General features: G+C 45.4%; 1 protein-coding gene across 1 annotated transcript in view; it reads right to left on the bottom strand.

Annotated features, from left to right (window-relative positions):
- The window catches only part of BRINP2 (BMP/retinoic acid inducible neural specific 2), a 126,767-nt gene that overhangs the window by 4,307 nt on the left and 98,133 nt on the right, over positions 1-24,327 (bottom strand). Inside the window, exons 4-7 of the mRNA XM_008263810.4 lie at positions 23,582-23,790; positions 10,036-10,141; positions 7,327-7,563; positions 4,879-5,101 (exon numbers count right to left, since the gene is read on the bottom strand). Coding sequence (XP_008262032.2) covers positions 4,879-5,101; positions 7,327-7,563; positions 10,036-10,141; positions 23,582-23,790 — 775 coding nt within the window. The remainder of the gene's footprint in view (positions 1-4,878; positions 5,102-7,326; positions 7,564-10,035; positions 10,142-23,581; positions 23,791-24,327) is intronic.

Here is a 24,327-nt window from a genome sequence, read left to right as displayed (position 1 = left end):
AGTCCAACTTTCCACAGTAAAGCAGAAAGGAAAGATTCTAAAATGTGCACAAGAGAAACGCCAGACTACTTTTAGAGAATCTCTCATTAGACTCACAACTGACTGCTCATCAGAAACCCTACAGGCTAGAAGACAGTGGCAAGATATAGTCCAAATCTTAAGAGAAAAATACTGTCAACCCAGAATACTGCACCCTGCAGAGCTCTCATTTATAAATGAAGGTGAAATAAAAACCTTCCATACCAAAGAGAAATTGAAAGAATTTGTCATCACACATCCAGCCTTGCAAAATATGCTGAAGGATGTGCTGCACAGCAAGAAAGACATCATCATGAAAGAATACAAAGACAGAAAATCCCTCAGTAAAAGTACAAAAGAAATCCAAAGTAAATAGGAATATTCATAGAAAAATGGCAGAGCCAAGTCGTTACTTGTCAATAGTCACCTGGAATGTAAATGGCCTCAACTCTCCAGTTAAAAAGATAGACTGGCTGAATGGATTAAAAATAAGACCCATCTATTTGCTGCCTACAAGAAATACACCTCTCCAACAAAGATACACTCAGACTGAAAGTGAAAGGATGGAAAATATATTCCATGTGAATTGAAAAAGGGCAGGGGTAGCCATCCTTGTAGCAGAAAAATAGACTTTAATACAAAAACTGTTAAAAGAGACAAAGAAGGACACTATGTAATGATTAAGGGATCAATAAAACAGCAAGATGTGACTATAATAAATGTATTCACACCCAATAATAGGGCACCTGGCTATCTAAAAGAACTGTTAACATATTTAAAAGAAGACTTAGACTCCAATACAATAGTAATGAGGGACAACAACACCGCACTTTCATCAATGTATAGATCAACCAGACAGAAAATCAACAGAGAGACAAGAAAACTAATCAACAATATGGACAAAATGGACCTAACTGATATCTACAGAACTTTTCACACCACAGTGGCAGAATACACATTCTCCTCAGAAGTGCACAGAAATTTCTCTAGGATAGACCATATACAAGGCCATAAAGCAATTCTCAGCAAGTTCAAAAATATCAAAATCATACCATGCACCTTCTCTGACCACAGTGGATTGAAGCTTGAAACCATCAATTCAAGAATCTCAAGAATATATGGAAACACATGAAGACTGAACAACATTATCCTAAATGATTTCTTCATAAAATAAATCAAAAGAGAAATAAAAACATTTATGGAAATGAATGATGACAATACCTGACATAAAGACTCATGGGATACAGCAAAAACAGTATTAAGAGGGAAGTTTATAGAAATTAGTGCCTACATCAAGAAATTGGAAAGTCAGCAAATAAATGAGCTGTCAATGCATCTCAAGGACCTAGAAAAACAACAAACCAAACCCCCAAATAGTAAAAGAAATAATTAAAATTAAGGAAGGAATAAACAAAATTGAAGCCAAAACAAAATACAAAAGATCAATGAAATGAAGAGCTGGTTTTTTTTGAAAAAATAAACAAAATAGGTACACCATTGGCCCAACTAACCAAAGGGGGGGGGGACCCAAAACAACAAAATCAGAGACAAAAAAGGAAATGTAACAAAAGATATCACAGAAATAAAAAGAAACATCAGGAATTACTACCAAAAAATTGCATCCTAACAAGTCAGGAAACCCAGAAAAAAATGGAGAGATTGCTGGACACATACACCCACCTAAATTCACCCTAATTTGACAAAATTTAACACCCTTTTATGCTGAAAACTTGAAGCAAATCGGGTATAGAAGGAACATTCTTCAGTGTAATCAAAGCAATTTATAACAAACACACAACCAGCATCCTACTGAATGGGGAACTGGAGGAATTCCTATTAAGATTCAGAACTAGACAAGGATGCCCACTCTCATGATTGATTGCTATTTAATACAGTCCTGGATGTTTTAGCCAGAGCCATCAGGCAAGAAAAAGAAATCAAAAGGATACAAATACGGAAGGAAGAAGTCAAACTACCACTCTCTGCTGATGCCATGATTCTATACATAGGGAACCCAAAAGACTCCACAAAAAGACTGTTGGAATTCATAAAAGAGTTTTGTAAAGTAGCAGGATATAAAATCAATGCACAAAAATCAATAGCCTTTGTATACACAGGCAATGCCATAGCTGAGAAAGAACTTCTAAGATCAATCCCATTTATAATAATTACAAAAAACTTAAATACTTTGGAATAAATTTAACCAAGGATGTAAAAGAACTCTATAATGACAATTATAAAACATTAAAGAAAGAAATAGAAGATAACATGAAAAATTAGAAAAATTTTCCATGGTCATGGATTGGAAGAATCAACATCTCTTAAATGTCCATACTAATGAAAGTAATTTATACATTCAATGTGGTTGCAATCAAAATACCAACAACATTCAAATAGATATATCATATATATGTGTATATATATGATATATATATGCATATATGATGCTAAATTTCATATGGAAACACAAGAGACCCCAAATAGCTAAAGCAATCTTAAACAATAAAGACCAAGGGGAAGCATCACAATACCAGACCTCAAGACATACTACAGGACAGTTATAATCAAAACAGCCTGGTACTGGCACAAAAACAGCTGTGTAGACCATTGGGGCAGAATAGAAACTCCATAAATTAATCCACACATCTGTAACCAACTTATCTTTGACAAAAGAGTAAAAATCAACCCCTGGATCCAAGACAGCCTCTTCAACAAATGGTGCTGAGAAAACTGGATCTCCACATGCAGAAGTATGAAACAAGACCCCTACCTCACACTTTACACAAAAATCCACTCAACATGGATCAAACACCTAAATCTACAATATGATACCATCAAGTTACTAGAGAACACTGGGGGTACTGGCATAGGAAAGACTGTTGGAAAATATCAGAGAAGCACAGGCAATCAAGGTCAAAATTAACCAGTGGGATTACATCAAACTGAGAACCTTCTATACTGCCAAGGAAACACTCAGCAAAGCCAAGAGGCAACCAACAGAATGGGAGAAAATACCTGTGAACTCTGAAACAAAGAATTAACTTCCAGAATGTATAAAGCGCTCAAGAAACTAAACAACCACAAAACAAATAACCTAGGCAAGAAATAGGCAAAGGACCTGAACAGACATCTCTCAAGAGAGGAAATTCAAATGGCCAATAGACACATGAGAAAATGCTCAGGATTGCTAGCCATCAGGGAAATGAAGTTTCACCTCATCCTGTTAGAATGGCTTCTATATGGAAATCAATAAACAACAAATGCTGGCAAGGATGTAGGGAGAAGGGTACCTTAATCCACTGTTGGTGGGAATGTAAACTGGTATAGTCACTGTGGAAGACAGTATGGAGATACCTCAGAAAGCTGAGTACAGACCTACCATATGACCCAGCCATCCCACCCCTGGGAATTTATCCAAAGGAAATGAAATCAGCACATGAAAGAGTGATCTGTGCCCCCATGTTCATTTTAATTCAATTCACAATAGCTAAAATATGGAATCAACCCAGATGTCTACAACTGAAGTCTACATAACAAAATCATGGAATATATACACTATGGAATACTGCACAGCAGTAAAAAAAATGAAATCCTGTCATTTCCAACAAAATGTATACAGTTGTAAAGCACTGTGCTTAGTGAAATAAGCCAGTCAAAAAAAGACAAATACCATCTGGTCTCTCTGATCTGTGGTAACAATACTCCACCTTGCGGTGCCAGCACACAGGGTTCTAGTCCCGGTCGGGGTGCTAGATTCTGTCCCAGTTGCCCCTCTTCCAGGCCAGCTCTCTGCTGTGGCCGGGGAGTGCAGTGGAGGATGGCCCAAGTACTTGGGCCCTGCACCCCATGGGAGACCAGGAAAAGCACCTGGCTCCTGGCTCCTGCCATCGGATCAGCGCGATGTACCGGCCATAGCGCGCCAGCCGCGGCGGCCATTGGAGGGTGAACCAACGGCAAAGGAAGACCTTTCTCTCTGTCTCTCTCTCTCACTGTCCACTCTGCCTGTCAAAAAATAATAAATAAATAAATAAATAAATAAATAAATAAATAAAATGTAATCTATAGGAGCAAAATTGACACCTTGTGGTGTGATGATTTTGAACAGCCTTTGACTTAACTGTCAAGGAACGATGTTTTTCTCATTTGGTTGGTTTTGTTCTTTTCTTTTTTCTTTATACTAATTGGTGAACTTTCTACTTAGTATAGGGTTAATCTTATGAGTACAAAAATTAACTAAAAATTGATCTCTGTAAAAAATAAGAATGGGAAGAGAAGAGGGAGGAGGGAGAAAGGCAGGTGGGAGGGAGCTGAGGAGAGAGGGAAGAAGCATCATGTTCCCAAATCTGTATATATTTAATGCATGCAGTTGTATTCCTTAAACAAAAATTCAGAAAAAAGATGTATGGAAATAAATGAATACATAAATCGAAAAAGTTGTTGAACAAATGAGGGAGTGGATGAATGAGTAAATGCCTAAAAGACGACAAGACCCACTGTTCCTGAAGGCACGTGTGCCAACTTTCTTTTCTCCACCAATTCGGAGCAGTCAGTTGCTTGAAACAATCCAATATGAATATTTTTCATCATCTGTAATTGATATATGATCTTAACTCTACCCTTTCCTCCCCTAAAAGACATGGCAATGAGTAAGTGAGAATTAGGGGACTATGACAATAGCATTTGAATCTACTTATTTGGGTAAAGTCAACCTCTCTTTTTCTCAGTCTCTCTTCAGACATGACTCACAGTTGAGAATGACACAGAAGATCAAGGTCAAGATAATAAAATAATGCAATCAAGGCCGTGTGTGGCTGGCCACACCCGGATCTCCCATTGGACTGTACTTCTGGGTGCACTCACCTCTCTTTGGGCAGGCGGAAGCGGGGCTGCCGGTGGCAGCGTTTGCAGAGGTTGAAGAGCCGGCGGACAATTCGGTGGGCTTTCTTGAACAGCACCTTCAAACTGGAGCCCAGCTGCTGGTAGCGGTGCTGCAGGCTGGTGTCCATGGCCCAGAACTGGGAGATGGCTGTGGAGTTGAGGAACCGGTCATCGGGCAGTCTCTTCAGCAGGGCCTGGAACTCTTCTGTGGGCAAGAACACGGGGGCTGAGCAAGAGGGCCAGTGATGCAGAGCCCTGGGGGTGGGGAGCAGATGGGCGTTCCAGAGAGGCTGAGTCACTGCAAGACGATGATGGCTACTTCAATCCTCACTCCAGTCTCCCAGGTTCCTTAACAGCTTCATTGAGAAATAATTAACATACCAGAAAAAACATGGCTTCAGGAATTTTCCTCCGGCCAGCCCTGTTAGCTCTTATATGCTACTGAATTTCAGAACAGATCTCTCTCACCAACCAAGGGACCAATCTTGTTCTTGCCGACGACCTTGGGATGCATCTCTTTCTCCCTCTAAACCTCTTACAAGGCACCCTCAGCATTGTCTCAGGCCGATCTTGCATAATCCCACAGCCTCTTGATGGACAAGGTGAGGCACTTGGGAAGGTGGAATGCACACAGCACCCAGCTCGGAAGCCTTCTGAGAACTTTGTGGGTCCCTGAGCCCAGCTGTCCCCTCCCACCTTTCCTTCCGAGTCTCTAAGACCCTCCTTCTCTCCTGGGCTCTTTACCATTCTTTAGGACTGAGCTCTCTCCTGAGCTTCCTGGGTACACCATGTTGTCTGTGCTCATACTCAGGTGTCTGTCCTCTGCTCTGCTTTGACCTGCAGCCACCAGGTCTGCTGATGTAGGTCTAGATCACCCCTGCTTACTTATGGTGGAGAAAGCCCAAAGTCATGCTTTGGAACATCTCACACCACTGTTAGCCCAAATCTTGGGGTGGGAGCCTGGAACATGATATTCTGCTTAGCAACTGAATGCCTTGTCTAAGATTTGGAATGTCAATGCCCATCCTGATTTCTGCTGTCTCTTTATTACCCCAGGGGACTGAAGAATCATGCTTAGTGACGGCACTAACAATGAACAATGCATCGTTCCTTTTATAAAACATTTTCAGCATATGGAAGAGCATAGAGGAAAACAGGCCACACTCCCCTGTGGCTTCCACCTAGTGTTTGCCATATTAACTTCAGATTTCCTTTTAAGAAGGTAAACTTGATATACCTGAAGTTCCTAAACTTCCTCTCCCTCTCCATGCAAATGTAACTACTCTTTTGGGGGTTTTGCTATCATTGCCACATATATTTTATGTTTTCTACAAACACGTTGATGCCTACAAATATTATCTGTTACATAGCATGTTTGTAAACATCATGTAAATAGTACTAAATATATATATTTAATAAATTGCACTACAGTATTATATACAAAGATTGTATGAATACAAATATCTATATAATACATAACCTTTTCCATCTGGCTTTGTTTTACCCAAAATTATATCCATGTAAGTCTCGTTTAGTATTGAATTGTGAGAGTATACCAGGCAGAGATCATAAAATGTTTATTTCATCTCCATTATTCTATGTGGTATTTCCATATACCTATGATTATCAGTCTCTCTCTCAGATGAGGAAACTGGGGCACTGAGAAGCTAACAGCTGATCCAAGGCCATACAGCTCGGCAGTAATAAGGCAAGGATGCAAAACCAATTCCTCAATCTAGGTCTCTCAAGGGCACATTGATATGAGTGATAACAGCAAAGAGCAACATCTAGCTCCTACTAGGTGCCATCTAGAACTATTGAATGCACTTCATTTATTCAACAAATATTTAATAAGTGCCTTATGTACAATCATTTTTCTAGGACACTGTGGAATCAGTAGCAAATAGACAAGATCTATACCCTCAAACTCTTCAAAAAGAATTTCAAGTACTTATTTCTATTTATTTGAAAGATAGACAGAGCTCCTAACCACTGGTTCACTTGCCAAATGCCTGCTACAGCCAGGGCTGGGCAGAGCCAAAGCTGGGCGCTAGGAATTCAATCCAGGTCTCCCATATGAGTGGCAAGGATCCACGTACTGTGCCAGCTCTACTGTCTCCCAGGGTCTGCATTAGTAAGAAGCTGGAATCAGGAGATGGAGATGGGACCTGAACCCAGGCTCTCTATTATGTCATCTTAACCACGGCACCAAATACTTGCCCCATCTTAACTTATTAAATACTCAGAATACACCTGCTTGGTAGATATTACATCCATTTATACATAGACAAGACCAAGCCACCTGAGACTCGGGCTGGTGCCTCAGGTCACAGAGTCCAGGACCCAAGCTGAGTGCCTCATGCTCTCGTGTGGCACCTTGCAGCCACCTGTCACTGGCGGGGAGAAATTCCAGGCCATCCGACTACTCACCGGATTCCTCAAACTGCCTGTTGTGCGTGGCCCAGGAGTCCTGGATCTGTAGCAGGCTGTCCTCCATGGCCTGAATGTCGGAGTCAGGACAGTTGCATTCCGGGAAGGGGGTGCTGCACTTGCACCAGCAGTCATTCTCCTTGCAGACCAGCTCGCCCTCCGAGCTGCACGTGATGTAGCTGAGTGCTGCGGTCACAAAGCGCTCACGCAGGTACTCGGGCAGCAGCACCTGCAGGCCTGAGGAAAGGGTCTATCAAGGCCCTGCTGGGCAGAAGCAGGGAGACTCAGTTTCCCTCCGAAGGCCACAGGAACTCCAGACTGGGCCCTGGGCCCGAGAGCGGTTGCCCCAGGGCCCAAGTCTGCTGAGCTGGCTGGGAGAGAGGGCTCCACTGCCCCAGTGACAGATGGGGGAGGATCCAAAAATGCAGATGAGGAACATCAAAGCCTAAGGCTTAGCAGAACCCCTCACATTAGCCAAATTGAGAGCATGCATATCATAAAATCACAGGCAGGCTGGCTGCTTATCAGCATTTCTAGGGTGGAAATGGGAAGATGTTTCAGATAAAAGAAAAGTGTGCAGCCCTCATGGGGGAAGAAGCAAGGCTTGATGAGCGTTTCGCCCAGCCTCTGATAGCCAGTTTGCTCTGGCTTCACTCGGATCAGTAGTGGGCATCCTGGGGACGTTACTGAGTGCTGACCCTCCCGGCCTCCCACTCCAGCCATGATGACCAAGCAGGCTGCCTTGGTTAGGAGGTAGGAACAGGCACTACGGGTATACAGGAGTCAGCACTATGCCAAGTACTATCTATATGTGAATGCAAGTAACACATATGGTCAGGTTGTTATAGATAAGGGAATCTACGGCCAGGTCACAGCACTAGTGGAGTCTTGGTGCCAGTTCTTAACCTTGTCCTTGTTCCTACGGTGTATCTGGGTCTGGCTGTTCTGTCTCAATATAATTTAATTTACAAGTAGGAGAGTGACCAATGCCCCAAGATCAATCAGGCCTGGATAGATATGAATGTCTCTCAGTTCACACTTCCAATTAGTTTCCTATGGTTGTGGATATGGCTGTTTCAGGTTTGGCTTTCTCACCTATCTGTGGGGGTTGTTGGTTTACCAATATGGTCTCATGCCACACACGTAGCAGCCCATGAAGGAAGGGTAGCCAAGCCTTTGGGATCACTCTGGGCCATGTTCCAGGTCAGACCAGCAGGTGGCTCCACGGCAGGGACATGTGAGACCTCGGGCCAGGAGAGTGAGGGCAAGGGCCACTTCTGGGTCTGATGAGCTCCCCTTTCTCAAATGTCTGCCAGCTCTTTATTTCTACACCTTTGACCTTGTCCTTGGCAGGAAATCAGAAAAGCCAAAGTGTGTATCCCAGTATTGGCAGACCTCAAAGCATACCTTAAAATTGCTAGCAGCAGTGCACATCTGTTGCTCTTGTGTGCGGTCTACCTCTCACATTTTCCTTTCTGGAGTCTGCCATCCACGGCGCCAGGGCAGTCCTTCTCACGTACCCTACCTATGTGTCTGCTTTCAACATTCAGGTTTTCCAAGTACTTTCCTTCACTCCGTCCGCCTCCCCTCCTCCTCACCAGAACATTTCCCATTGCTGTAAAATAAGTGCCCCGAGCAGTGTCTGCATGAGTGATGGGCTATAAAATTAAATGGCATAAACTATTCAAAATGAACCACCAGACATTTTGAACTTCACTCACCGCTAATTTCCAGACACCAACCCAGCCCATCCAGGGACAGAGCAGAAAAGGGATACTAATTGCATTAGGCAGCTCTAAATAAAGGGGTTTTTTGCTCCTTTTTTATTATATATGTCTTGATTCCTAAAGCATTGCTGGGCTGCATCTGGCAAAGGTTGCCCGGAATTTGTAATCATAGATCCTGGGAGAGGGCTATTGATTTTGTAATGCTGAGACAATAATATCCTAAACAGAGTCCAATTCAGGTAGGCTTTTAAAAAATGAACTTTTCCCCACTGAATCTGTTTGCATAGCCACTGCCCTGGGATGTGTGTGTATGTTAGGGGGTGAAGGGAATGGGGGTGGGAGGGGTGGGACAGAAAGCAGGACATACACCCTTGTCCCATCTCAAAGCCCCCAAACCTAATGCGATCCCATGTCTTTGTTCCCCAGGTTTGAGTCTTCTGTCTCCAGTCAGTAGGTTCCCATGCCCCAAGCACTTCTCCAGGTGTGGATTATCCCAGGGAAGATCCATACTCATGACAGGAGGTGGGGGCCATGTTCAGGGTGTGGTTACAGTAGCTGGTGATCCCAGTTTGTATAGCTCTTAGCTGGCCCCTAAGCTCTCCGGAAAGGCCAGACTTCTCCCAGTGTGTCTTTAGGACACAGCAGAGGATTTGGGTTGGGGGTTATCACTGAATTTGGGGGAGGTCAAGGCTTTATAGGACAGATTGCCGCTCCTTGTGGGATAGTGAGAGATCTTGGGGAGGATCTTAGGTGGAAGAACTGGCCTGTCAGATGGAATGAACAAAGGGTCTTGGTGTATGTGAGGGGGAACCATACCAAGTTTTCTCAAAGAATGGCGGAACGTTGTGACGGGCAGGTCCCAGTGGCAGTTCCTGTCCTGAGCAGGGTTTAACTTAAGGAGGAAGGCAGGACTTTCTCCTGCTCGTTGGTGACCCAGGTTTCACTCGCTATAAACAGCGGGAACCACAGTGCTGCTGCTTACCTAGTAACTGCACTTTGTTCTCTGGACTCTGCACCAGGACAGAGCTGACCGAGTCCAGATTGTCATAGTTGCTGCAGCCCAGAGGACCTGTCCTGGTCTCTGTGACCTAGACAAGGAAGAGACACGGCATGGATTTAGGCAGAAGCACCGACCTTCCCTTTGTCCTTCTCCTCTCCGACTGTCCAGCCTCCGCCTCCTGTCCTTGACCCACCAAAGGAACCACAGGATGTGCCTTGCTTCCCCCCAGGTGCATCAAGTCTTCTTGCCTGTCCTGAGTCAGAGCGTGATTTATGGCAGACAGGAACAACTGCACATAAATGGGAGCCTTTCAGAGACAGCCAGGGGGAATGTGTGTCGGGGAGGGAAAAATCTGATGCAGGCAGAGGAAGCCAGAGCCCTGTCAGTCAGTCACCCCTGCTCCTCCCCAGAGGAAGGCTGGGAGACAGATGCACTTCCTCTTCGCCTCCTGGCGAGCCCAGCTGCATCCACTTGGTGTGGTGCACACAGGCTTTAGGGATCCCAGAGATGAAAAGCTCTAGAGAAATGTGAGTTATGTGTATTATTATTAGTATTAAACATTTAAGTCCCACCTCGGCACTGAGACGTCCTTAGAGAAAATCAGCCATGGGCTTACTGCATATTTTAATAAGTATATTAAATATACATAAACTCTTACAGCCACGTAATCTTCCAAAACACCACAGAGCCATTTAAAAATATTATAAAGTTGGCCCATCCGTTTCCCCTGATGTTTAAAGTATGAGATGAAAAATGGGAAAATTTAAATGCACGGAAATAATTATGTAATAAGAATGATGGGGACCCGAGGCCCTTTCTTCTCACGATTTCCAAAGGCTCTGCCAACAATCAATCAACCAATCAAGGAGTATTTATTGAGCAGCCGCCGTTCAATTCCATACAATTCATCAAACATTCATAAAGTGCCTTTCTGCAGGTTTTCAACAAAGTCTCCCCTGATATCTGACCTCCTCTAGCTCCAGGTACCGCTCCTCTACACCAGGCGTTAGAGCTGCAGTGTCACGCCCTTTTCCGTGACTTTGTGATCCATGTTTGGGTCCCACATACTACGTCTTCATACGGGTAAGCTCATGTTTAGTTTGCTCACCATGTTGTCCAAAGCATTTAGCACAGTGCCTGGCAGGTAGCAGGTACTGCATCAGTCTAAGAATGTATGAGTGAAGTGTTCCAGGCTTTTCATGGTGGAGAGGTGAGCACAAAGACAAGTTATGCTGATCTTCTTTATATAAAGAAAAACGAAAATGAATCTTGATGTGAATGGAAGGGGAGAGGGAGTGGGAAAGGGGAGGGTTGCGGGTGGGAGGGACGTTATGGGGGGGAAGCCATTGTAATCCATAAGCTGTACTTTGGAAATTTATATTCATTAAATAAAAGTTTGAAATAAAAAAAAAAAAAAACAAAGACAAGTTATGCACTATGTCCTCCAGAGAGGCAAGTGCATGGACGACCCACTCACATTCAAATCACAGAAGTGTGTCCCAATGAACAGGAAGGAAGGTATAGTTCTAAACAAGAGGGAATCAAGAAAAAATAGCCGTGGAGACACTGTGCAGGTTGGCCCTAAGCATAAGTAGGAAGTAGACAGACAGGGAAGGAAAGGAAGTGTGCCATGGGGAATAGAAGAAGGGCGGCCCGTTCTACAGCACATGCACTCAAGGAGGAGCACTGCACGTGTCCAGCACCCTGCTGGTTATCACGGGAAGGCCAAAGTGGAAGTGACATCCTGGAAGGGATGTTCGTTTGTTTGAGCTTAAAAATGCATGAGGAAGAAGTGACTCAAGCAAGAAATGGTGTGATATTGACTACAACTACAGTGTAGAAAGAGAGGGAAGCGATCCTAGTAGTCTGCAATGGCTTTATGGAGAGGGATAGCTATAGATTAGTCTTGAAGGATGAGTCGAGGTGGGAGGGAAGGGAGAAGGAACTGGGAAAAGAAAGATAACTCTAGATGAAGACCAAGGGGCAGCATCAGACACAGAGCCTGAGGGGCTGCAAGACTCAGCCTGAATAAGAATAGGAGCATGACCATGGGAGCAGGAATGATTTCTGTATAGTTTTCCAAGTTCTTTCTCCATCGAACCTTCACGGGAACTCACAGAGAAAAACCTCATTACTGTCACTCTCCAGAGGAGGAACCTTGGGTTCAAAGAGTTCCAGTGCCCCCAACCACAGAGCTGTTGAGTCCACAATCAGAATTTTAACTTCAGAGCCCTCAAACTACAGTTCAATACTCTCTACAGTTCAACACCCTCTTGTCTCCTGAAAAAGCAGGTCAAAGGATTGCAGAAAACAAAGTGAGTAGAACCTCTTTGGAAGATAGCACTCTTAAAAACAAGTATTCTACCTCTTTACAAAATACCACTCTACCCAACATATTTTAATTGGACAAAAGAAATTATATCATCCTGAGATCAGGATGGTAACCCTTATTTTACAGATTAGGAAACCGAGGCCCTGCTAAGATAAATGACTTATTCAAGGTCAGACAGCCGCCCACAGGACTAGGATGCACCCTACTCAGTCATTCTCTTAGTTATTCAGTTAGAAGTATTCAAGAAGGCTATGGGACTCGGGAATGCATAAGGCACTCACGGCCAGGGAAGAGCTTAGAGACAAACACAAATATAATTTGGGGTTCTGGCTGCTCCACATGAGCCTGCCTTCTTCCAGTTATGGACAATAGGCGCTGAATGATGCTTATGTGATTATTATCATGAAGAGGCAGAGAAAGAGAGATAGATGGACAGATGCCCTAGAGCACGCATCTGCTGGTTCACTCCCCAGATGACAACAGGGATGGGGCTGAAACCCAGGGCCGGGAACTCAATCCAAGCCTCCCACATGGGTGGCAGGGATCACTTTAGAAAGTGGGTGGAATCAGGAGCTGCAGATGAGGCCTGCATTAGAAAAAGCTGGGATTAGGAGGCAGAGCCAGGACTCAAACCCAGGTACTCTGAGAAGGGGACAAGGCATCTTAACTGCTAGGCTGAACGTCTGCCACCCAACTAATGCTACTTACTGAGCTAGTGTGTGGTTGGTTAGCCATCAGAATGGGCTTGGAGGCACAGCCAGCCTTACTTCAAGGTCAAGTAACAATCGCTATATAAAGAGCCATGAGGAGTCAGTGCTGTGTCCCAGTGGCATCCCACATAAGCACTGGTTCGAGTTGTGGCTGCTCCACTTCCAATCTAGCTCCCTGCTAATGCACCTGGGACAGCAGCAGAAGGTGGGCCCAGAGCTTGGGCTCCTGCACTGACGTGGGAGACCCAGTTAGAGTTCCAGGCTCCTGGCTTCAGTCTGGCTCAGTCCCAGCTGCTGTGGCCATGTGGGATGTGAGCCAGATGGAAGATCTCTGGCCATAGCTGAGAACTAGCCCAGTGACCCCTGGGAAATCTGCCTGTCTTGGAATGATATGAGCCAAATGGGAGTGGTGGGGAGATGGGAAGTGGTACTTGGGAGACTCTCACCTGTTCCTGCTTCCAGATGAGCTGGCCATAACTACATAACCTTTGTTTTTAAAGAATTATTTATTTTATTTGAAAGTCAGAGTTATAGGGAGAGGGGGAGAGAGGGAGAGAGGAAAAGGAAGAGAGGGGGAGAGAGGGAGAGAGGGAGAGGAAAAGGAAGAGAGGGGGAGAGAGGGACAGAGAGAGGGAGGGAGAGAGGGACGGAGAGGGAGAGGGGGAGAGGGGGAGAGGGGGAGAGGGGGAGAGGGAGAGAGGGAGAGAGGGAGAGAGGGAGAGAGAGAGAATCTTCTATCTGCTGGTTTACTCTCCAGATTGCTACAATGGCCAGTGCTGGGCCAGGTCGAAGCCAGCAGCCAAGAACTTTTTCCAGGTCTCCTACATAGGTGGCATGGGCCCAAACACTTAGGCCATCATCCACTGCTTTTCCCAGGCCATTAGCAGAGAGCTGGATCAGAAGTGGAGCAGCTGGGACACGAACTAGTGCCCACATGGGATGCCAGCATTGCAGGTGGTGGCTTTATCCACTAAGCCACAATACTAGACCATGTTCTGGCTTTTCAGTCTACTGAATTGGCTGTTTGGTCCAGGTAGGGAGGTGCTAATACGCCTACTGTGTGTAACAAACCAACTGTGTAAGATGTGAACCAGGGAGAAACAGGTCAGACCAAAGCCACAATGATTGTTCCGCTTTCCTGTCCCTCATCCCCACCCCATCCTTGCCACCACCAATCCAGCTCCTTTCTTATCAGCAGCACCATCTTTCTCAGTATCCTAGAGCCAGGTTTCTTGCTATTTCCTGACCTTTACTCAATGATTTCCAAAGGTCACCTCCACAAGACATCGCTTCAATAAACCATTGAGAGGCTGGGGTTGTGGCGTAGCAGGTAAAGCCGCCACCTGCAGTGCCGGCATCCCATATGGGTGCTTGTTCAAGTCCGGGTTGCTCCACTTCCAATCCAGCCCTCTGCTATGGCCTAGGAAAGCAGTAGAAGATGACCAAGGTCCTTGGGCCCCTGCACCCACGTGGAAGACCTGGAGGAAGCTCCTGGCTCTTGGTTTTGGATCAGCACAACTCCAGCATTGTGGCCATCTGGGGAGTGAGCCAGTGGATGGAAGACCTCTCTCTGTCTCTCTGCCTCTGCCTCTCTCTAACTCTGCCTTTCAAATGAATCCTTAAAAAAAAGAAAAAAAAGAACGAGAGAGTATGGGGAAGAGACCAAGACCACAGTCCTCACACTCATTTCCTGAGGGAGGCAATGATCCAAAGCCAGGTGTCCCTGAAGGAGGACGGTGCACTCAGCTTCACCACATCCCAGAGTCGGGGCTGCTTTCCTCACTGCGCTGCTGTGAGACCATCGCTCTTCTCCCAGGGAGGTAAGGAGGTGGGAAGGGAGCGGGGAGCTGGACACCATCCTCTTGAAGAGACTGCTGGGCAGGCACGGACGTCCAAGACGTCCCCCTCTCCCCAGAGCGGTGAAAGCCCAGAGTCTCTGGGGGACTGGCTTAGCGAGTCCTGCACCTCTCTTTGTAGAAGAGGCTGGCAGCTGCAGCACATTACAAAGAGGGCCTATGCAGGTAACGGAGAGTGCAGCTCGCTCAGGCGCACACGTTCAAAAGAGTGCCTCGGATAGGCTCTCAGAAAGGGAAAATAATTGCGCGCTAATTGGTCTGCTGACAGAGCCCATCCTGCCTTCAGAAAGCCCTGATGGGGCTCAGGTTCATTAGCACGTCTACTTTTCCATAAACACCAGATTGTGCGAACCTCCTTTCAGGAAGCCTGCTCTCCTCCCCTGCCCTTACTTCCGGCCTGTTCTTGGGGAGGGAAGGGAAGGACACATCCAACACTAAGAACAGAGTAAATTGGTCTTTAACTATGAGGGGTAGAGCCAGACTGGGCGAGCTCGGCTGCCAGTGTATCCCAGGCTGCTGCTGTGAGCAATGTGCGTAAGTCCTTTTCCAGGAGGCTTTGTGAGAAACGTTCATTCTTTAGCATTTTATCTATTTATTATATTTCAAAGGCAGAGAGACAGAGACACACAGAGACACGACAATACTCAAACAGAAATCTCCAGTCTACTGCATTCGCTCCTCAAATGCCCAAAACAGTGCGGGGGCTGAGACCGAGATCTGGGAACTCAGTCTGTGTCTCCCACATACTTGAGCCATCAGCTGCTGCCTCCCAGGGTGTGCACTGGTGGGAAGCTGAAATCAGGAGCAGAGTTGGCACTTGAACCCAAACACTCAGATGTGGAAGGTAGGAGTCCCAGGTGGCACTTTAACAACTGCACCCAGTGCTCTCTCAAGATGCCAGCCAGCCAGGGGTCTGACGGATGTTTTGCGTGAGCTCTCTTTAGGCAGCTCATCTCAGACCCTCTCCCCTTGTCTTTCCCCAGTCTTTGAGTAAAGAAGGGGTGGGCTCCATTTCATCCTATGTGGCCCTTCTCCCCTCCAGGCAATTACAGGCAGGACCGACATGTCTCCCAGCCCTTTGGAGCTTGTGGATTGTTGTTCATGTGGGCCATATCATTTGGTGTCACTCCAACTCTATGACAGAATTCAGTGATACTCATGGGATTTATCAGCAGGTAGAACCAGAGTGCACTGACCAATCAGGAGAGAGGCCAATCTTAGTGTGCAGGCAGTGTTTGGAGGTCTCTTGAGGGGCAACTGCCCTGTGGTTATTAAAGCAAGATCTAGGGGTCCCAAAGCAGGGAGAGAGATGGTGAGGGGGGTTACTGGGGGCTGGGTTGAGGACTCTTTACCAGCTATATGGCAGTGTTTTAATATTTTAAAAACTGCTGTGGCTGCATTAGTTGAAGGCAGGCTCTTGGCACAGGTGAGTCACATAGTTGGTAACTCACATTATAGGGAGAAATGGAATTCAATAACTTCTGAAGGTCATCGAAATAGTAAGCATTGAGGCTGAAACCCAATCCCAAGTCTTTGCACTTGAGTAAGTTTGTTTCCCTCTGAACTGTGTCGCCTGCCTTCACTTTTCAACCATTTGATTGAGTGTCTCACCACCCTCCAGATTCTGTGAAGAGCCACATCTGTGTATGCATGATGTAGAGCCCCCTACTGCTCCAAGACCTCCTGTTGTGGTGAGTGTCGGGTGTGGAGACAAGCGTGCAAACAGCTGCAAAGTAATGTGACATCTCCTAGAATAGAGGTACGTGCTGCTCACGGTAAACCTACAAGGAAGGCCATGTCCAGTGAGATCTCAAAGGAATGTCTCAGATAACAGAGGGAGAAAGCTACGTCTTTCTTAGCAAAGATGTTCTTACAAAAGGCTAAAAAATAAGAATGTGCTTGCTCTGGGAAACAAGGAAGAGATATGCTAAAGGACTTTCTTTCACCAAGGCACAGACCAACCCCTGAGACCATCCGCCACCATCCAGGGTGATGCCTGTGCTGGAGGCAGCTCTCTGCTGCCAAGGCAGGCTCAGTGGAAGGAGGTAGATGGCAGGTGCTGCAGTTAGCTAGTGAGGGTGTGCTGCAGGGCACCCTCAGGCCCTTGCCTCTTGCTATGCTATCTGTAAGTATCATGTGTTTTAGAGCAAAGAGGTGATCACCCCACCAAGTCAGCAGAGCTGTGGAGTGGGTGTCACCATGTTCCTTTGCTCCTCTGTCTAGCAGTACATCCTTGGTCAGGCCACACTGTATGTCTAGACCTCACTAAGTTATGTGAAATGACTCGGAAGAGTAGAAGTGGGAGAAAACACAAGACTATCCTTGTTTACTCGTGGTTTTCCAATTTATATCTCATGGGGAGAATGCATTGTACTCCAGACAGAGAAAACCTCAGTTCAGTCAGCCCAGAGGAGGCTGAATATCCATCTTACATTGAATATGTGCCTGGAGGAGTTCCAGAAAGAGGGAGGACTGTCAGGATGGTAGCACCTCCTTGGAGGAGCCGAGGGTTGGTTCTGGTTCTGGAAAATATATCCACAGGCACTACAATAGCTGCCTGCCCACCTTTCCTCTCCACCACCATGATGTGCTTAACAAAGTGCGGCCAGTAAGTCATGGTTAAGACGATGCAAATCCCTCTCCTTTCGTTGGACTAAGGTTGGACTCTGAGCTGGTTCTAATTTTCTAATTCTCCAGACAATTAGACAACTGAGAACTGTGATACTGAGAGAAAACATTTAAAGGGTGACTATAGATACGTAAATGTTTCCAATAGTGAATAATTATCAAGTACCTGCTAGGTGCTGGGAACTGAGGATCCAACAATGAAACGGAAGCACTGGTCAAAAAGGAAATATAATTCTCAGTAACCAGCACCATCATCTCTACCACAAGGCAAAGCTACAAGTGTGCCAAAGCCACTGGGGCACAGAAAAGTCTAGAAGAAACAGAAACAACTCTGACAAGAGATGTAGGAAGATGAAGCACACGGAGATGAAAAAAGCAGAGACATATGTTCCAACAAGAAACAAAAGAAGTACATTTGAAGTATGGCCATGCTTTATAAGCCCTGTGTGCCTGGATTGGCTGTAATGTCCTGTGCTTGGAGATCTGTGCTATTCTTCACTAGAGTCCTCTTACTAAAGCTTCCTTATATTCAAGGTTCCTTGAATAGATTTCTGTGTCAACTTGCAGGCACACTGAGTAGAGAGCTTAACCCAAGTGGAAAAATGACATGTCCAGTGACATCATTCATTCATTCAACAACGTATTGTCTACTTCCTACCCATAATGTTGCAAGCCCTGTAGTCTTCCTGGAATCAAAGTTAACAAGACCCAGTCTTTCCCATAAGGACCTCATGGTCTGATACAGAGGTCATCATGCTAGCTAGAAATTACAGTTCCAGCGGGTAAGCCCTACACAAGGAGCTTATGCTTGAAACACTGACGAGGGTCACTGACCTCCCCTGGAGTCAGGAAAGGCTTCACGAAAGAATTGCTTTTCTAGGCTGAGCAAAGAAAGGTGAGAAGAGTCACTCAGGTGAACAGACAAGCATTGCACTACATCAGGGAGTAAGTGCCCAGGCAGTGAGGCATGAAGACATGACATATTTGAATGAACACTGGCATTTAGGTAGGCTGGGTTACATGATATGAATGGAGGTTAAAGGGTAGAGGGGAGACAATGAGAATAAAGACGAGCAAAAGGGTAAAAAGACCATTGAGAGAAGAAGTAGGATAGCACCAGGGATAGAAGGTCAATGATTTTACAGTTTGGCTAAGGGGAATTAGTCCCTTTCATGCACTGATGGTGCTAAGGCTATGCCGTCTGTACATTTCCTGTATACCTCATAGAAATTCTTCCATGTTTAAATTGTTCCAATTGATCAAAATTGTTTTAAAACATTTATTAATTTACTTTATTGAAAGGCAGGAGAAAGATCTTTCACATGTTGGTTCACTCCCTAGATGGCCTGAAGAGTGGGATGTGGGCCAGGCTGACGCCAGGAGCCAGGAACTCCATCCTGCTCTTTGACATGGGTGCAGGGACTCAAGTACGTGAGCCATTATCCACTATTTCCCATGTGCATTAGCAGGGACCTGGATTGGAAATGGAGTAACCAGGATTCAAATTGCACTCTGAGATGAGATGAGAGGTCCTAAGTGGCAGCTTAATATGCTGTACCACATCACCTGACCCATTATTCCACAATTTTAGGATGAGTAAACAGGCCCAGAGAAGTTGGGCCCTTTGCTCAAAACCCAAACATGAGCAGTGGTGGAACACAGATTCTTAGGCTAGAGTGCACATTTCCTCCCATTGTATCACACTCTCACCCTGGCTAGGGAACAGTGGCTCGGGCTCTGTCCTGGTATGGTCTGGAATCACTGAAAGATTTTAAGTAGGAGATGCTATGGTGATGATTCTCACACATGGTAGAGGTACAGAGGTAAATCAAGGAGAAGAGCTGAAAATGGACATAGGAAGACTGATTCAAAGCCTGGTCAAAGAGAGTTGGGTAAGAGTTGATGGAGGTTCTGGATAAGGGAATGACAGTGGGCCTGAAGAGCAGGCAAAGGCAGGCTGAAGACACGTGCAAGGGACTGACAGCAACATTTGATCAAGGAAACTCTCCCAATGAGCAATCATCAAACCTACGTCCACTTCTAATCTTTGGACATAAACAACTTTTTCATCATCCCTTAAAGGCTTCTTTCCTCTCCTTGCCTGATTCAGATTTGTTTCATCACTCCAATCATCACTTCTTTGTATGTGCTCTTCATTCCCTTTTATTTTTCATCTAGCGGGTGCACGCACACACACAATGAGGTAAATAAGGCCATTAAGAGATGACACGGAGTGCAAAGTTGGTCAGGTCCATGGAGAGGAAGGCATATTAAAGAGACATTTGCACTGCCGATCCAATGCCTACCTTCTATTTCCTGGAAAGACCAAGTCTTCTACAACTTTGACACAACCCACTACAGGAATGAAACAGTTATAGGGGTTTCCAGTGAGTTCTTCTTGGCAAAACACAGTTCTTAGTTCCTTTGTCTCATTTCACACTCCTGAAATACTCCCAAATGCACCTTACACTCATGCTAATGGGAAGTCATCCACTTACAGCTCTCAGAATTATGCCACAACTCATACTTCTGCTAATCTGATGCCTTCTCTTGAGTTAACTTCCACTGTGCTCTCTAGACCTCATGATCAGCCCTCAGCAAAATCTCCTACGGTCTCAACTTCTCAAGAGTCCATTTTGTTTTCTTGGTGTAACCACAGCCTAGCAGACCCTGAACGGTCTTCTTGCAGCCTTCTTTAGTAGTAGCTAGCTTCTTTCTCATACTTCGCTCCTGGAAGCGAAGTGGGTCCTCCACCGTGATATCCTCAGCACTGCTCCTCCTTCCTCTTTAACTGTCAGGCTGTAACACTCACTCACTCTCCTTATTACAGTTTATTTCTTCTGTTATTCCTCCGCCCTCCCTGAGGATTTTCAGTATTAAATATACCGTCATTCTTCTGACCACTAGGCCTGCATCATTCCTATTATCTCGGTGTTCACAGAGATTATCCTTTAACAACCTGACCTCTCAGTTTCTTGGCCTTCTCATCTCATTCCTGTGTTGCCTCTTCTTATGTCTAGCCCAATCCTAGCCATCCACACCCATGGCCACGCCAATGAATCTGATTTTACTGGTAACAGAATTCCCTCTGTAAGCACAACATTAAGCACTACACACTCACATTTCCTCTAGTCTCTCCCAGTGAGCAATCATCAAACCTACGTCCACTTCTAATCTTTGGACATAAACAACTTTTTCTTTCATCCCTTAAAGGCTTCTTTCCTCTCCTTGCCTGATTCAGATTTGTTTCATCACTCCAATCATCACTTCTTTGTATGTGCTCTTCATTCCCTTTTATTTTTCATCTAGCGGGCGTGCGTGCACACACACACACACATTGTAAAGTCTACTATCTATTCCATGCCTGTCAGCACATGAACTAATGACTGTAGTGGATAAAACTCATAACAGCCCTGCCTGATCTCATTATTTTTCTGACCACACATCTCAAGCAGGCCCTCAATATCACCCAGAAGTCCATACATTTACCTAGTAACTTGATATTCCTAATGTGTACTCATTGAGAAGACCATTTAATTCATTCTTCTCTCAACAATTCCTACTCTTTCCTTTTAGCCAAGGACGTTGCTTCTTGTTTCAACAAGAAATATAATCACTCAGAAGAGAAGTGCACCTTCTCACCACCACATCTGTTCTACTGCATTTGTCTACGTGTGCACTCCACTGCCTCCTGTTACAAAGGAGGACGTGCTCATTTCCCCACGTAAGACCAACACTTCCACTTGAGCATGGATTTTTGCACACTCAGTGATTTTTCTTCTGCAATTATCTCCTGGCTCGTCTGCATCATCACTGCTCCCTCTCTGCTAAATTATTTCAATCAACATACCAATAAGCTGGAATAATCCTCATCTCAAGAGGAGACGTCTCACCTCCCCTGGCCCTAAATCACTCTCCATGATCACTCATGTTGTCTTTACAGTAAAAGCATTGTTAGGACTCATATCTGGTTCCTTGGTTTGCTGTCTCTCTTCATGCCACTGAAACCACACTTCTCTATGTTGGCAATTATCTCCAGGTCACCAAATCAAAGGTCACTTGTCAAGCTTCACCCTGGTGACTTCTCAACAGCACTTAACACAGTTGCCTTTTTCTTCTTTTGTGAAACAATTCATTCACATGCCTGTGTGGTACCGCTTTGGTTTTCTTTATAGCTCTTGACTTTGTCTGTCTTCTTGTTGGCTCCTTCTCCTCTTCCCCATTTCTGAATATTGAGGTACTTCACAACCCAACACTATGACCTCTTTACTTATTACAATCATTCATTGAGTGATCTATCTCATTTTATCATTTCCCATGGTCTTAAATACTAACTTCACATGTGTATATGTGTATGTATCTATCTCTATTACCTTTCTCTTGAAATCCTGAAGTATTTATTAGGTATCTGTCCTTGGATGTCCAATAGAAATGTCAAATTCCATATGTCCAAAACCAAAGTCAATTTATTTTTCTCAGATCTGCATCTCCTCCCAGTGTCAGCCTTCTCAGTAAATTAAATCACTGTTCATTTGGTTGCTCTGCCCAAACACCTTGCAGTTAATCTTGATTTCCATCTCTGAAGCCACTAACTAATCTGGCAGCCTCTGCTGTTGAGACACGTTCTGAACCTGCCAACTTCTCAGGATCTGTACTCCCTCAGTTCTGTCCAAGCTGCCATATCATCTCACTTGGACCTACTGCCCTGCCTCTGGGATCCTCCTTTCTTCTGCCCTCATCAGCAACGTCTGCAGCCTCCTCTCCCTCTCCACCCCTTTCTTGACTCCACACTAGCTACACTAGCTACATGCACCATTCACTAAGAAGCACAAGCTTCTAACCCTGTCCAGAACTCTCTCTCAATATGCCCCTTGGCTTATTCCCTCACTTCATTCAGGTCCCTGTTTAAAGACATTCCTTCAGACAGATCCCCCCTAAAGTTCACATTCCTGTCTTACTATTAATCACCACTTGACAGTATGTATTGTTGAATTACGTCTCTGCTACTAGAATTCAAATTTCTTCAAGGGACCTTATGTGTTTTCTTCACTCTTGTATTCTCAGGACCTGGAACTGTGCCTAACACAACACAGGTGCTTCATCCACATTTATCAAATGAACTAATAAGTGAACAAAATTTCCTTGTGGATGGCAGGCTATATGACAATTTGGATGTCTATACATTCTCTTAACTTCGTACTTCCTATGCAAAACACCAAAGAGCGTTCTCACGTATTTTCACTAGTCTTCCCTAATATAGGGACTTCCCTAGAAACCTGCTCTACAGAAGTAGAGATGGCATGATGAAGGTGACAGTTATTAAAGTCACAAAAACTATCGAGCGTGTTCCTACATACATGGCATCCTTTCTGTTAAAGTTCTTTGTGGTTCTCCACCGCATTTTGACTTCTATTAAACTTTCTCATCATGCCGTGTGACCCGGCCCCGATGCCTTCTAATCTCCTCTGCACCTGCCTGCTCTCACAGAGCTCTTGTCCCCAACAAGGCAATGAGCCAGTTCCTTCCTCGGGGTTTTAGCCCTTTCTGTCCTCCTGGCCTGGACACTCTTCCCTCCACTCTACACAAACCTTATTTCTTATCATTCAGACCTTACTCTCAATGTAACTCCCCAAGTGCTTTCCCTTACTCACTTAGCTAATTTCCTTTGTCCCAGCAAATAGGATCTTATAACTCTATCTTTTCTTTATACCACGAACTAAAATGACTTTGTTTGTTTTCTACTTATTTTCATCACTAGAATGCAACCTCTAGGTGAGCAGAGAGTTTATTGGCCTTTACAACAACCCCTTGGTTAGGGCCTGCTTCAGGGTACATGCTCCAGGGGCGTTTGATGTAAAAGGAATGACCCGACCACGTCTGACAACTGCCTGTGACTCCATTAGAAAGCTTCCTTCAACTCCTGGATCCATCCGTCAGCTCTGGCTGACCCGGAGCTGGTTGTTTCTGGCCTGCCCCTACCCCCACACCTCTTAGGGCATTACCTTGATGGCCCCTGTGGCTATCTGGATATGGTGCAGCCGTCGCAGGGTGCTCTCTCTGTCGATGAAGTAGGACGCTGCCAGCTGGTGCAGGGTCTCCAAGGACACAGCCGAACTGTTCCCACTGCCCCCCGCTACAGGGGCTCCTCCTGCTGTCTCCGTCTTTCTGCTCAGCTTCCGCTTGTCCACGAAGATGGTCAGAGACTCCTCTCCTATAGCAAATGACATGGGTTCACTGGTGAGGCCTTTGACTCCTGAAATCAGCGGCCAGGGCAGACAGATCTAAGAGGAAGAGCCCACTGCCCCCCCCCACGCCCCCGCCCCACCGACCCCTACCCTCTACATAGGAATCTTCTCAGACATGCCGCTGGGTACCAGGCCTCTCTGTCTGAGAGGCCCTCCTTCTCTTCCTTAGTTCTGTAAGTCCCCTGAAGTCGCGCCCTGCCACCTCCCCCCACCCCACCACTGCTGCCCAGCTTATCCATACAACACCCTCCATTGATCTCTGGCTCAGGCAATCTACCTCCACTGGGGACACACAGTTCTCTCTCACAAGTTGCTTATGAGAAGTTTCTACTGCGCTATCTCCTCCCTAAGAAATGGCAAAAGCCTGAACCCTGGCTCTCCCTCCCCACCTACCACGTGGTGACACCTGGCCTGAACTCGTGGAGTTCAGCTTCTTTTTTTTTCAACAGTAAGCTAAATGATGGACTAAATCTTGCTGTCTCCTTCCATGGACAGAGATACTC

This window comes from Oryctolagus cuniculus, chromosome 7 (genome assembly GCF_051225735.1).
Source record: "Oryctolagus cuniculus isolate XC-2025 breed Fujian yellow rabbit chromosome 7, ASM5122573v1, whole genome shotgun sequence".
In the NCBI taxonomy this organism is placed as follows: Eukaryota; Metazoa; Chordata; class Mammalia; order Lagomorpha; family Leporidae; genus Oryctolagus; species Oryctolagus cuniculus.
This window is presented reverse-complemented; position numbering and strand designations above follow the sequence as displayed.